The 15,990-nt window shown below is 30.9% G+C and overlaps 2 protein-coding genes across 3 annotated transcripts; both read right to left on the bottom strand.

Annotated features, from left to right (window-relative positions):
• On the bottom strand, window positions 5,213-9,360 carry LOC109359326 (type I inositol polyphosphate 5-phosphatase 5-like). Of its 2 annotated transcripts, XM_019603950.1 has the most exons (10): window positions 8,861-9,360; window positions 8,657-8,756; window positions 8,494-8,568; window positions 7,733-7,820; window positions 7,535-7,639; window positions 6,474-7,029; window positions 6,156-6,349; window positions 5,949-6,057; window positions 5,573-5,721; window positions 5,213-5,443 (listed from the first exon to the last, which is right to left on the bottom strand). In XM_019603950.1, exons 1-10 carry the CDS (start codon window positions 9,071-9,073, stop codon window positions 5,230-5,232), a joined length of 1,803 nt encoding a protein of 600 aa, XP_019459495.1. In that variant the 5' UTR covers window positions 9,074-9,360; the 3' UTR covers window positions 5,213-5,229. The 2 variants fall into 2 exon arrangements, with proteins under 2 accessions (XP_019459495.1, XP_019459503.1); XM_019603958.1 differs by lacking the exon at window positions 8,494-8,568.
• On the bottom strand, window positions 11,848-13,544 carry LOC109342988 (protein NEN4-like). Its single transcript, XM_019581086.1, has 5 exons — window positions 13,035-13,544; window positions 12,783-12,829; window positions 12,604-12,667; window positions 12,336-12,518; window positions 11,848-12,215 (listed from the first exon to the last, which is right to left on the bottom strand). Exons 1-5 carry the CDS (start codon window positions 13,491-13,493, stop codon window positions 12,123-12,125), a joined length of 846 nt encoding a protein of 281 aa, XP_019436631.1. The 5' UTR covers window positions 13,494-13,544; the 3' UTR covers window positions 11,848-12,122.

Genomic DNA, 15,990 nt, shown 5'->3' with positions numbered 1-15,990 from the left:
TGAATAAGGATTAGGGAGTGTGTAAGGTACATAGAGATCTCGGGGTGATATATTGTAATTGCAACTCATAATCTTTAGTGAAAAATCTCTTGTACTGCAAGAGTACTGGACGTAGCCTTCAGTGGATAAGAAGGTGAATCAGTATAAAAATCCTTGTGTATTATCTTCTCCCTTATCTCTTTGATTTTACCTGTTATTCACATTATTATTGCCTATATTTGTGGCATGAAAAATATCAATCATTGGATGTCCTAAAGGTATTCATTGACGTGGTTGAAAGACAACTTAAAAAGAAGGTCAAGGTTGTAAAGTCTGATATAGGTGGTGAAAATTATGGAAAGTATAATGAGAATGAACAATGTCCAGGACCATTTGCTAATTTTCTCGAAAGCCGACGCATATGTGCTCAATACACTACACCTTACACACTGCAACAAAATGGTGTGGCTGAAAGGCGGAATCGTACACTAATGGAAATGGTTAGGTCAATATTAAGTCATTGTGATGTGCCTTGATCATTGTGGATGTACGCATTACGAACCGCTATGTATCTGCTAAATAGGGTTCCTAGTAAGGTAGTTCCTAAAACTCCCTATGAGTTATGGACTAGTAGGAAACCTTGTTTGAGACATCTCAATATTTGGGGTTGTCCAATAGAAGTAAAAGTGTACAACCCACATGAAAAGAAGCTTGATGCAAGAACCATAAATGGTTTCTTTATCGGCTATTCAGAAAAGTCAAAAGGGTACATACTTTATTGTCCTAGCCATAGTACGAGAATAGTTGAGTCTAGAAATGCTAGATTCATTGAGAATAGTCAAACCAGTGGAAGCGATAAATCATGAAAGGTGAGTATTATTGAGACTTCTGATGAATCTTCTTCACCGAAGATGTCTCTTGAACTTGTTATTCCTCTAGTTATATTATCGTCAAATAACACACATATACAACAAGATAATATCCAAAACCCATAGAATGAACAAATAGTTAATGAGCCGATTAATGAAGTCATTAATGATCAAATGATGGAAGAACCGCAAGAAATAACATTAAGAAGGTCTGAAAGGCAAAAAAAATCCCAGCTATTTCTAATGATTATATTGTATATTCAGTAAAAGGTTGTAACATTTTTTGTGTTTCATAATGCCACCGCTCATAATGAGAGATATTTATCCATAAATGAAAATTAGTTGTTGCATATTTATCATGCTAGACATAAAATATATGAGATGAGTGGATGAGGCTTTCATAGTAATGGCTTGAGAACTACATGATTTTCTAAACTTTCTCAAAAAGGGAGAATTTTACAAATTTGCCACATTTATTGAACTCTAACAATTAATAAGCAGTAATGGGGTGTGTGTGACTATTTGATTTAATTGTTTTTACAATTAAAAATTATGATGTCATAATGAAAATATATTGTGTTTATTCATTAATTATAATGCATATTTTGATCACCCAAATGTGAATCACCGTTGAAAGGTTTTTTTCCGTGATGCTTGCTTTATTTTTAGGCACCAAATTTCTGATTATTTTATTTAATGACAGATCGATTCTTTGCTCGTCATATCGACTTTGTTGGAATAAATTCTAATGTTGGTATAATGGTTTTAAGAATGTTCATTTAATAAAAAAACTTAGCTTTATTGAATTATTAACAATTTCATACCATCTCGGCTTTGTTGAATAAATTTCAACGCCGGTTTAATGGTATGAATTTAGCAAATTAATACAAGTGATATTGAGTGATATTTAATTAGTTAGTGGCTTTATTTATTTACTCCCTTTTTTGGTTCCTTTTAACCATACTATAAAGGTCGGTCTCATTTTATTAAATTAACCATATCATTTTTTATGAAATGTTGGTATCAAAGAATAATAAAATGACAAAAGAATAAAGTTAGAAGTTAACTGTACCACTTCTTTCATGAGTTGGTATAAAGAATAAATAAAACAATAAATATTTAGTTGCAGAGTTTAAATGACAGAAAACAAATATTAGTTGCGGAAATGTAAATGACTGAAAGTAAAAGTTAGTAGTTAGATCACTCATTATAATTGTGTATTTTTCCTTTTCACAAAGATACAACTTATGAATTAAATTGCACTTTGATTCAAGTTTTCTTTGTCAACAAATAAAATTTAGAAGTTAACACTTTACTATTTTACATTTGCATCTCTTTCAAGATTCAATTGTAGTATAATCTAGGATTATGTCGACCACATGAAATTGTCTAATAGAATATTATTCTAAACATGTTATATTACTAATAATGTTTAAACATCTTTTTGGTTGATTTTGTTTAAGAAATATTGACAAGTAAACATAAACATAAAATAACTATTATGCAGAAATTCTTGAGGAGGAAATTGGTTTGGAAATATGGATTTGTTTCTACACTTAATTGATTTTGAAAATATTACAAGTTATGTGTTATACATTTGGTTAATTCCATACATCATTTCTAAATCTTTCATTTAGTGTCCTAGAATGATAAGATAATTTTCAAACCTTATGAAATACACTAAATAATAGTTAAGTGTCACTCGTCGGAGCAGGTTGTCACACCCTACTTCAGACTCCATTAACTTTATTTAGCCTTGAATATAAGTTACTTAAAATAGATGTTTGATATGACAAGTGAACTAAGGTGTAGGTTATAGTTTTTAGTTCACTTGTCAACATTTTAAGAAGAAACATTTTGGATCTTTAAATCAAGTTTTAGGTGATCAAGCTAAAACCACATTAAGAACTTCATAAAGAATCAAAACTTAACCCAAAAGTAATAACTTAATGCATTGATTTCAAAAGAAATACAAAGAGAGAATTATAGAAGCACTAGTGGTTGAGTAATAAAAATGTAGTTTCATATAGAGAAGGAAGGAAACTAAGTTCCTAATCATCAAAGAACGCATAAAGGAAAAACGAAGAGGTGAGAACAAAGACAACTAAAAAGACAACTAGGAAGTGCATAAAGGGAAACGCAAATGGAACCATATATTCCTTACTCTATTCTTGTATCACATGTGAACGTCATAATGTTAAGATTATTAATTAAGGGATTCCTATAAACCATTAAAGACTCATATTTTTTTTTTAAAATCTAACAATAAATCTTATTAGCTACTCAAAATCAATCCATTATCATAACAATATGTCTCTCTCATTGCATCATTCATTATACACTTGCATGTCACACAATGGAGCTCGTGAAAAGTCAAAACAGAATTCATACCATGTGTTTATAATTATGATTTAGTAATATGATATATCATTTTCCTTTCGGATTGATATGATGATTTCTGATACTCTTGTGGCCAAGCAACTCAACAAGCATGCAATTTTCCCATGCAATTACGCATATACTGACTTACGTAATATTCATATATACATAGTATTAGTATATCGCAAGTGGCATTCATTACCATTTCTCAGGCGTCATCATCCCTCATGCATTATTTATTGGTTGAATTTCCTAAGCATAATAATTTGATGATCACATCCTATCATTCTAATTAACACTGCCTTTCCAGAAACTTCAAGCATATGCATATTACTTTACTAACATATCTTGTTGCATATTAATTAATCCATTTTTTCAATTACAAGCGAACATCTTTATTTAACAATGACATTTGATGAATCAAGGAAGAATTCATAGAGAAACAATGGTGTATATGCAAGAAGATATCGACCCTTTTGACCATGAAGAATTTGAGACATCTTACAAATTAATAATCAAAATGTTGAAAATCATATACTTAATATGATTATATTAGTAATTTATCTAATGAGAACATAAATCGTCTAATGCTGACACCTGTAACACTTTTAAAACATATATGAACTTAGAATATTTCCAGCAGCAAACAAAAATTTCATTTTTATTTGGGTCCTACACATTATTTTATAATTAATTAAAATTTCTTATAAAATAAGAAAAACGTCTATTTTTTCCATACAATGATAAACATCATTCTTATTCTCATTTGATCACACAACCGACTTCATACTTTTATATTTTACAAAAATATAATAAATTATTAAAAATAATTACTTATGTATTTATTAATAAATTAAAAATCACTATAATTTATTATAAATAAATTATAATTAAAATATTGTGGACACGAATAAATAAGACGAAATATTGCATTAATTAAAATATATTAAGTATAATTTCAAAATATAATAGAAATTACAACATAATAAATTAAAAGATAAATAAAATCATAAAAACAGATAAAGTACTCACAACATATAATTGTTATCTCTCAAACTCAAAAAATAAGAATGACAAAGTGGAAACAAAATATACATATTTTTATCCTAAACAACCACTTAGTGAATGGATATCTAAATTGAACATATAAGTTTCTCCATCAAAGAAAAAAATGATAAAAACAAAGGTGAAAACTCTGTTTTCCATGTTTTCAGTGAATTGGAAATTGATCCCATTTTATCTCATAACAGCCCGAAAAGGAAGAGTGGTTTTGATTTAGATGCTGCTGTTGATATGATATATGCTTGTCAAAACAATCTGTATCCACAAAGTGAGTTGTGTATGGAATTTCCAGATAAAAACTAAAGGATGAACCATGAATCTCTCTGTTCTTACGGCACAGAACAAAGCCATGATTTTTGTTTCCGATGACACAAAAATTGCAAGTTTAGATGATTGGCCAAAGGGAGTCGAGTGATAAGGAGGTTGAAGGTTCAATTCCTACCACAACAAAAATACTAACATACTAATGTTTGTCTATAGAAAAAGAGTGATTGGCAGAAGATTTCGGCGGCTTCTCGATAAATGGCATTCAAGATTTTGAATTGTATGCAGCACTAGAGCAGGGAATTAAATAGATAATGTGCACTTGAATCTCAATATGGGACATTACATGCTAAGAATAAGACCCTGACCTATGTCCCATGTACTATTTTTTTTATGCAACAGAGAATATTTAGCATCGTAAAAAATACTAAAAGGTTTTCTCTGTAATCTCATGTTGGGGTTTCAATGAAAAGTTTAACTCTATTTACATTGATCTCTACGTGTATCAATAGTGCCTCTAGATAACATAGATTGCAGTCACTGCTTAACTACTTGCATAATTAATCAATAATTAGTGAGTATGAGAGGAAAAAGTGAAAGGAAATAAAAGAAGGTGAAAGAACATTCTTCTATACATCCTACAGAAATATACAAGTTTAATTTGAGGTTTATCTGATTAATCATAGAAACTATGCCTTTGAGGTATATCTTCATATTCAACTCTTGGGCTAGTGTAAGAATAGCCTTTCCTGAACATAATATTTCTACTTTTTACTTTCACATTCACACAAAAGACAGCACAAACAGGTCTATGGTCAGAAAATCTTGATTCTCCACGAATATATGAAAATTGTTCAATACCATTGCCACGCCATAATATTCTATCACACCTGAAAAATTATTATCAAATGCACATAATAGTAGTGTTAGTGAGTTTGTTTGTGTATTAAAAAGTGTGCTACATAGCATTTCTCCACTTATTTGATCATATCATTACTAATAAGTTCATAATGTAATACCATGCAGGTGTTCGGCGTTTCCTCTTAGACTTGGTAGTCTCACCCGCATAAGAATCTGAATTGTGTGAATACTTATAAGTAGGGGCAAATAAGATCCGTCCCTCTTTGAAACCATTAAATACCCTTCCTGCATCTCTTTCTATATTTAACTGCGATTTAATGACAAATAAGTGAATAAGTCAATGTGACAATCAAAACTAGTATTTTACTACACACAAAATAACATCCATAAGGAATTATCAATATAAAAATATGATGTCCAATAATTACTTATAATATTATATTTTTATTGGAGAACATCACGACTATTAAATAAACAACATCCAAGTTTTGTTCTTTTAATAAACATAGGAATAAGAATGAATGACGAACATACTTGATCTTTCTCTAATAAAGCGTCCCATTCATTATCCTCCAATAGAACCCTTGTTTCATCATAACTCAAAGACACTCGATAATTTAAATCTCCCAGCCAAATTATTCCACTACAAATAGAACAAGCTAAAAGTGATTATAAGGTACATTTTAAAAGAGGTTGGGAGAAGAAAGTTGAAGAGTTATAAACTGTATAATGATAACTTACTCATGGTCAACTATTTTTTCTGGCGCTTGTTGACAATGATTCTTGCCAATTCTAGAGAATTGTATGCCTTTGAGGATCTCACTTACATCAGCATTCCTTTTCAGCTCATCACCTTCTTTCTCTCCTGAAGCCAAGTGACTACAAACGAAACAAAATGTTGTTTGATGTAATGACATGCTTATCGATATACACCCCTGCAATCAATTATTGGTTCCATATATATTAATACTCTTCAATTAAAATAATAATAACTCAACATAATGTCAAGATTACTTAGTAGCTAGCTATGTTAAGTGATATGTTGCTAAAGGATCTTACCTTGTTGCCCAAGCGACCCATGATTCCTCTCCCCATAGAGTCTACTCTAAGATGACCAATATGTGGCACTAACTCTTTCTTAGTCCATATAGTTAGAAAAATCCCAACCATTTGTTTACTTGATATAAGGGAATATTTGACTTGGGTTGGTGAAGAGGGTATTTCAGCAATTGCAAATAACTCTTCCATGCTACTCTCACCACAAATATTAGAATCTAACTTATTCATAGGGTCACTAAATTTTCTCACCCTTCTTCTATCTCTTGATGGCATGTTTATGGGACAATTACAAGCTTTAAGGAGGCTGCTACCCTCTGCCCTATAATTCCTACTCATAACTTTAAGAGAAGGCTTTTGAAAGAAATTCACACTTGCCGAGGACTTTGAATCTCTTAAGTTAAGGTTTTTGGAGTTAGTTCCTGAATCAGAGGAATCACTATGCTCATTTTTTGGTCTATTTAGTGCTTCACTTATCAATGCCAACCACTTCGCAGCAGGTTCATTGTCTTCAACTACTAAAACATTCCCTGCACTAAGAGGAACAATTTCCTGAAACCTGAAGGAATATTCACATGTCAGGTAACATTAACTTGTAGTAAAATGAATATAGAGAAACAAAAGTATGAGATGGTTTGTTTTTTTATCAATAGAAGACCATCTTTGCATACACAAGCTGTATTGTAAATTCATAATTATAAACACATATTTGACCTTTAAAGCATGTTAAAATTTGTTCCTTATTGCAAACATGATTTGACTTCTAAGGATTTGTTTGCGAGTTGGATTTCAGAAGGAAATGAAAGGTAGGAGAAAGCTTCATAGTCATCTCACAAGTACATTTCATGGCTCTCAAGCCTTCCATTTCTCTTCCTTCCGCTTTAAAACCCAAATCTCAAATGAACTCTAAATATTTCTTTGGGTTTAACCAAGGCTATCTCATCACCTATGGATAAGGAACTAATCCCTTTCGAAATACATGCATGTCTCTACCAACAAGTATCGCTCCAAGAATTATACCTCTAAACTCTAAATATGCTACAATGTTTCAAAGTCTATCATACCCCAAGACATATATATCTGCGGATCCTTCCACCAGCAAGAAATCTTGAAGGTTGAGGTCATAGTTAGGTGATTTTCCTCCCACATTCCATGTTGCAACAAATATCCTGCAATTCTCATTATGCAAAGGCATTGCATTAGTGTGACCAAGATAGTATCTGAGTTTGGCTATACTATTCATCAAAATTAAAATATCATACCTAAAACTCTGAATTTCAGTTTCTGGAGCCATGCCCCTTTCAAAGTTGGACAAATTTAGGCCTTCAATCCCTGGGCTAGTCTCCCTTTCTGTGAGTAAATAAAAAATTTAGATATCTGTTTATTTTATCATGTTACATCACTCATATTTTGACTAGTCTATAATTGCATTGGGTATACATTATACTTCACATCAGATTAGACAAGGGGAGTTTGGTCAATATCTAACAAGAAAATTTGATATCAACAAGGTATTGGTACAAGACACCATTAGAATCCCTAGGTCAAAGATTCGATTCTTGGAAGCAACACTTGTTAGGAGAAGTAATCATGCTTGAAAGGGATTAGTTTCTTACCCCTGGTACGAGGACATATCCTTGGTTATACAAAAAAAAGAAAGAATGAAATTTGATTTCTTCTGTTATCTTCTTTCCCTTAATCACAAATATTCTACATTTCTACTAATAACCAAAAATTCAGTTTGTTAGGTAACCTACCAATATAGTTTATGAAGAAGATTTCATGTTCTTGATAGGTATGTGGGTCTATACCAGTTGGATTCATACTGTAGTGCTGATGGGCCAGTTTTTCAATGTAAATTCAAGCCGCAAAATTGGATATATTGACAACATTATACTTTATGTACATTATATAATAAACAATTGTGAATGATGATAGAAACAATATAGTACTATTTTTAATTTTCAGAAAACTGAAAATTGTTCTTGTGCCACAACTTGATTGCATGCAACAGTTATTATACCTGAGAAACTTTTTCTCATGATGGGAGATGCATCCATGAATGCTTTTCTTCTCGTCTCAATCTTCCTCTCCAAATCTTTCCATACAAATATAAATAAAAATCACATAGGATATTACTCAAAACATAAAAATATAAAGAAATTAAGAAGCAATTTAATGAATACCAAGAGTAACTCCATCTCCTTCTTGTGTTTGAGATTTGAGTGCATCTTCATCTGAGCCTCTCCCACTTCTCTTTGATCCAAATATCTTGGGAAATATAGACTTGAACCAACGAAAAAATGGTCAATAAGAAAGTACAATTACCATTAACTAACACATAAGAAAAATGCAATGCAAGGAAGGAAATAAAAACAAAAACAAAAAACCTTCTTTTTCTTCTCATTCTTGCCACCAGAATCATGCATGGGGTTTGTATTGTTTGCATTGATGATGCACAAGTTAGTGTTGTTAGCGTTGATCTCTTCAGAACTAACGTTGGTTTTAGCATATGTGGTTTCAGGATTACACGCATTTGATTTAACTTTGGTCATTTCAGGATTTGAATTTAATTTGGAACGTGAAGCATTAAACGAAGACATTCATTCACTTATTTATTTGTTCTTATCATTCATTCATGTTTCCAACATGCCCTTTTGAGAAATCAACAATGGGTAGTTACATACGTTTCTGAATCTTGTGATGATCAACGTGTCTACACAAACTGAACTTTTTTTCTAGTCACTTTTGGTTGAATTTTTCATTTGATAATTGGATGGGATTAAACATATTTTTCTATGTCGTTGTTTTCAGTTTTGAGAGGATGAGATTTTGGTGGCAGAGGTTTCGGAGGATTTAAGGTTCAGGGCAATAATAGGGAACTAAAAAGGTAAGAAACCGTCTTGAAACAGCACAGAAATATTGTAACCCAAAAAACAAATGAAAAAATAGCACATAAAAAATGCCAAAAGGTGCACTTTTTAGTTTTTACCCAGTACACAATTCTTGTTTAGATAAACCACTTTTCAACAACTGAATCTTATTTTGGGGACAAACCATATATAATTTTAATTATGTAGCCGCATGATTGTGTATTAAATTTGAAGATTGTTTTTTATCATGTAGATACATGATTAGATATTAAATTTGAAGATTACAGTTTTTTAAAGGGTATTTAAGATTATTGTTTGTCATAGAGACTAATTTATGGCGAAGATATATCTAGCGAATAAGGATTCTTTCCATTGAAAGAGGCAAATATCACACAATAACATACAAAACACAATATGTAATGACCCTTTATTCTTCTATTTACTATAAAATTACTTTTTTACCGTTGAACATGTGAGGAAAAATAACTACATTTTCATTAATGGAGAGGATCATTGTTCATGAGGCCCATAAATAAATACTACTATTATTTTAGTCCAAAAAAAGTTCACCAATCAGTGTTTAAAAATTCATAAAATCTGGTTTTAGTTCAAACCACCAATTAAAAGGGGATTAAGTTAAATTTCAGCTTCCTACAATTGGGTTATTTTGCAATAAGTCGATGCATTTTTCTTGTCAATTTTAATCCTTGTTGCAATTCTAAAATCTTAGCGAAACTAGGCATGCCAAACAGTTTCAGCTGCCCCCTCCTCATGTTTCTTACTAATTAAAATTCTGAATGTATTAAAGGTGAAAATCCAAGTCAGCAACGCATGTGATAAACGTGATGATACATGGCACACATGAATAAAATGTCTTTCATTTTATTTTCCTATTATAATATTTTTTAATATAATATTTATGTATCCTCAGCGTAAATAATTATACACAATTATTATATCATTTATCATTCATTTGTATTATTTTTGAAGAGTAAATAATAATTGAAAATGAATTATAGATGATGAACTGTTAATATATACCTATAGACATACATAAGGAGCTACTCAAGTAAGTCAAGTGAGAACAATTATTCTCATTTTTTTTTATAATAGTGCATTTTTCTCACGTGATTAGTTCCATATATATATATATAGGGACAACTCATTAGTTATTATTATTAAAAGTTAGTTATTAATTACATGATAGTCATATGCATATATCTTTTAATATTGAACATTTAAATAAGATCCAATAATTCATATTAATTGTTCTCATTTATTACAACATCATTTTTTTTGTACTTCAAAGGGTATCTCTTAACTAGATTAATAGTGTAGGATTAATTAGCTTTCAGACAGATAATTTCATAATCTTTCATGGTAAAGATAAAAATGTATTTAAAGTGAGTGAAACTTAATATATTTAAGTTAAAACAAAATTATGGAGAAACCAGCAGCCTAATTTTAAAGGGAGAGGTGGGAGCAACTGCCTATTGGAATTTTTTAAAATAATTTTTTTACTTTTTTATCTACTCAAACATATTTGTTGTTTCAAGAAATATGTTATTTCATGTATCATTTGCTGTGTGTTTGATCAATAAAATACTTAATTATTAAATTCTTAAATTATAAAAGGTGGTACATAAACTAATATACTTTTTGGAACGACAAGTGTACTTCTTTTACATACACCACAATAGATATTAATTGAAACTCAAATATTTCTTTAATTTGTAGCTTGATAAATAAATACAATAATCCTTCTAAAAATTATACATAATAGAAGTTCTCTCACATGTATAGATGTTGATTATAATAACATGTCTTCATTTGAGTTCGTAATGATCTTACACTTGATGAAAGAATTTATCTGATTATGTATGTATGAATCATATATGAAAGATGCTTATAAGTTATTTAATATTGATAATATATGTCTTTTTGTCCAAAAGATTCTTTCATATAAATTTCAATGAGCAAAAGAAAATGACTTTGAGATGTCAATGTCAAAATTTTCTTTTTTGGTATCGTTACTGATTCAAGTTTGAAAATTTCACGACTATATGTCATTAGTCATATCTTGCTGCTTTACCAAATTATTTGTATTATTGTTACTATTGTGGTTAAGCTATTACATAAATATCATATTCAACAATGAATACTACAGACAAATAAAAACAAAATTACGTAGTAAGATAAACGATGAATTTCTTATAGACAACATAATAATTAATATTGAAAAAGAATTAGCTGAAAATTTTAATTCTAATTCATATATTTCTTTATGTTTTTATTACTCAATTAATTTTAGTTATAAATTGTAATCAAAATCCACCACGAACCCTTTAATTGAACTTTCATTCTTGCCAATTCTATAGGTAAGTAATTGTAAATTCTATTTATTTTAAGCAACATGCCGTGATTCAATTGAACATGGAGTCCAACTTGGTACAATTCTATATAAGATTAACCATTTAAACAGTAATTCAATGTTAGAAGGATACTCTGAACATTATTCATTTTAATGATTTCATTCACAAATTACAAGTGCTTTTGTTAGCAGCATCACTCATTCAAGAGATGCTATAAGAATTTGAATAAACCAATTAATTGGAAAGAAAAAAAGTGTACACAAATGAAGTTGGTGACCACTTGCACATGCATATTCTTTATCCTCCTTCAATCTTGTTAAACTCAACAAATTATGAGGCCTTTATGAAGGTAGAACAGAATCATATCTTTTAAGAAAGTTGCATATTCAATCTTTGGTGATTAATCCTTATCTTAGAAGTGAATGAGAATGCTTGAGTAGTTGATTAAGAGGTTGTTGTACATGTGCTTTAAACAAGAGACCCTTCACTCTTTCTGTCATCTGCATTTAAAGGAGTTACAATATAATCATTGGTTAGTGCCTGATTTATAAAAGACAATAAATACTTAATTTAGCATATACTTTGAAAACCTTATGTTATGCTAAAATATAGAATATAACCTTTCCCAAACTTCCCCTAGCAGCATAAGGGGCTGTTCTCTGATATCCCAAAGATAAAGAAGTTGGGGGAGATTTTCTGCTACTCTCTTCTCTGCAGGGTGGTTTTGCATTAGTTCTGCTTCGCGTCATAATTTTCGAAGATTCGTACCATTTGCTATGCATTGTGTTAGGGAGACTTGATTCCTAACATTACCCAAAATTCATAATGAGAATCATGCTACTAGGATCATAATTTATGTTCAAATTATAAGCAAGAAAAATTGCACACCAGAAACAAGACTGTTGCACAATGCTTAAGGACCTCCAAGTTCATGCGAACATCGTCTAGGCTTCTGCTTCAAGAAATTCATATATCCATATCATTCAAATTTCACAAATACTATTATAAAGTACTCAATTATATCATCCTAAGCATTAAAAGTCAGAACATAGAAATGCTTAATGTACCTATGCTTTTGTTGCCCCAGGCCAAAATAAGAAGCCAATGTTGCCATCTGCCCATAAATAAATAATGAGGTATGTTAGTTTTGATCATTATATTTAATATCATATACATTTATCTATATCTTTCATTTATTTTAATCTTCTTAGTTCACATTGTTATCAATAAGTGTTGTACACAACATTTTCCATATACAATAGAATCTTGGCTATGTTAAGAATTAACCAATTGCTGCTATTTCTTATTAGAATACATACCTTCATATTACCAGCTCTTCTTCCAAACTTCTTAGTAAGGACACTCAATGAATCAACCATTCCAACCGGTTCCGGTGCAGGCCTATTGATTTCACCAAAGGCATCTTTGATACGAACACAATCAAATCTCTGAATGTTATGACCAGCCCACACCCTCCCATTCAAAATACTGAATATCCTTTCTGCAACATCCTCAAAACATGGTGCATTCTTAACAGCTTCGCGTGTTATGCCATCGCTTCGGCTAGACCTAGCTGATACTACAGAAAGATCTTTAGGCCTTATCAGCGTGGTATAGCTCTCAATCTCACTCAGTTTTTGGGGACTAACCACAATTGCACCAAACTCCAACACATGAAACCTTTGTCCAGCTTTTTTTGGCACTGTAGTTTCTAAATCAAAGAACACAATCTCAGGTGGGTTGGTGTACTCATTGCATGAATAATGATCCTGCATCATTATCACAAGCCCCTTTTTTCTTCTTCTCTACAACTTTTTTTATAAGTTGAAATTAAAAAGTTTAGTTTATGTGACTCGGTTTCATCTATTTGCTATATATAGATGAAGTATAATTAAAAAAATATTGCTATGTATTGCTTTGGAACATAAAAGTTGAAGAGAACTAAACTTTTTTTGTGGAGTTTGATTTCTTCTAGTTGAAGTTACCATGACAGTTTTGCATGAATAGGGTAGGGCTCCTTAGCTTCTTGACCAAGTTAAATTTCCAGCTAGAGAAGAATATTTAACATAGAGAACTAAGATTGCCTTTCCTTGGTTTCATTCCTTCCAACCATGCTTCTCCTTTTTTCCCTCTCTTAGCATTGTTGCCTCTCAATCAGGAAACTTGGAATGAAATATTAACTATTGGAAACTTAGGCAGTTGGATCACTATTGAATATTTGTATATGTTGGACATTTGAAGCAGTCTCCTATGACAAAATAAGCATATTCTATACCACATATACTATATCAATCCATTAATTAATTGTCCTTATCTATGTGGATAAATATATTTTTTGCTTATCCCATCCTATGTTGATTAATCCACGTGTGTTTTTCCAAGTATTACCGGTATTTTTTTCCTTGGTACAATAACAAGTTATAAATATATTCGATATGTTTTTCTAAATGGTATATTTTAATTTCCTTGTATCGATCTCATTTCTTTATTAAATAGAGTTATTATAATAAAGGAGAACAAATTCAAACAGAGACAGATCAAAGTCGCAAGGCAGAAGTGCTACTTAGGATAGCTGCGCTTTTCTTCTTCTTCATATCTATTTCTTCTTCTTAGGATTGAGATATTGTCATTGACATTATGTCCAGGATATAATTCTTCCATCTTTTATTGAGAGTTTGATTTGATTATTAGAGTGTTTTTCATCTAAGTTTGTTAATCACCTATATACATCTCAAAAAAGGAATAATGGGGAAACACCAAGATGATAATCCAAATATCATATATATATATATATATAATAACCAAACTAGAGTCCTAATTCACGAGAATAATCTAAGGCTTTCAAGAGTTATATTGGGTTTCCATATAGCGTAGGCAAAATGCACAAGTAAAATATTTGCTTTAATATCTTACCTTTAGAGTATGTATTGGCGTTAATCAAACACAAATTATGTATCCCGAAGAAAACACTATGTATTTTGGATGGTCAGCCTTTATAACTTCAATTTTGATAGAAGAATCGTAGTTAATAAGGATTCGTAAATGAGTTACTCCAATCATTAGAATCTTATTATTTTTATTTTATCTTTAATTCCATATCTCTTCCATATTATCTATGAAGTATTTAAAATAATTAAGTAAAAGTAATTAATAATTATTTCTAGTTCATATGAGATCAATAGTTTTCTATTAATTGACGACAAAATCGTAAATTTGTGATATTGTACGCATCAAGTTTTTGGCATTATTGTCGAGGAATGTGACACTTTATGTGTGAAAACATACATGTTGCCACCGTGTGAAGGAACGTTTGCACATATGGCACATGTAGAAGGAAAGCTTTAAGATGTAATAAAGCATTTGTGTGACGTTGACTAGGTTGTCAATCAGATAAACATAATGGAATTGCAAGATGATCCATCTGCAATGGCTTACTAGCGAACTTGCTTCCAATAGAGACTTGCCTTTCTATTTTGGTAGGTTGATCTCCTTCAATTCCTAAAATAGGAAGTGATAGGCAATTAGGGATCACTTCACCTTGCTTGCTCATGAAGAGGATCTTAGTATCCACCTTCGTACCACATTCTTACACTAATCCTATCATATGGTACATATGATACAGAGAAGAATAAGCTTAACAACCTTTGTGCTATCCCTATAGGTTGACAATCTCTCTCATTTGATGCATTAATGTTCATTTGCTCATCACCTACGTTAACAAGTTTGATTCTTATTCGTTCACCCAACTTTTATCATGTCTCCCAAACAATTTCAGTACATATGGCGAAAGATTATTCCACATATTGAGGTTGAAATGAGATCACGTGTTTTCACGTCTCATTATAGTGCCCAGTTTGTCTTGATTTTTGATTGATGAACAAGAAGAAACAAAGTGCTCGATAGAAAGGTAAAGGAAAAATAAAACGATTTTCATTTTTACTCGCCCTTGGTATCCGTCCTTTGGTCCCTAAGCACACTCACATTCCAGTAAGCAAGCCCCATAGTTTGGGGGAATATGGCACTTTCAATCGCGAAGGATTAAATCTAACAACAGGTTTCCCTATAGATACCTTGTTATGACTTCACCCTAGTCGAAGACGATAAAGAAATGGATTCAGATGTTTTATTCCTCAATACTACATTTTTATATACACAAAAATTGTTCCTAAAATCTAAACAAATTTGTTTAGATATCACCTTCAGATTTGATTTTAGGATAATAACAACCTAATCAATCTAAACAAATTTGGTTTGTTATTACCGCATTACCCCCCC

The sequence above is a fragment of the Lupinus angustifolius genome, chromosome LG01 (genome assembly GCF_001865875.1).
Source record: "Lupinus angustifolius cultivar Tanjil chromosome LG01, LupAngTanjil_v1.0, whole genome shotgun sequence".
Taxonomy (NCBI): domain Eukaryota; kingdom Viridiplantae; phylum Streptophyta; class Magnoliopsida; order Fabales; family Fabaceae; genus Lupinus; species Lupinus angustifolius.
This window is presented reverse-complemented; position numbering and strand designations above follow the sequence as displayed.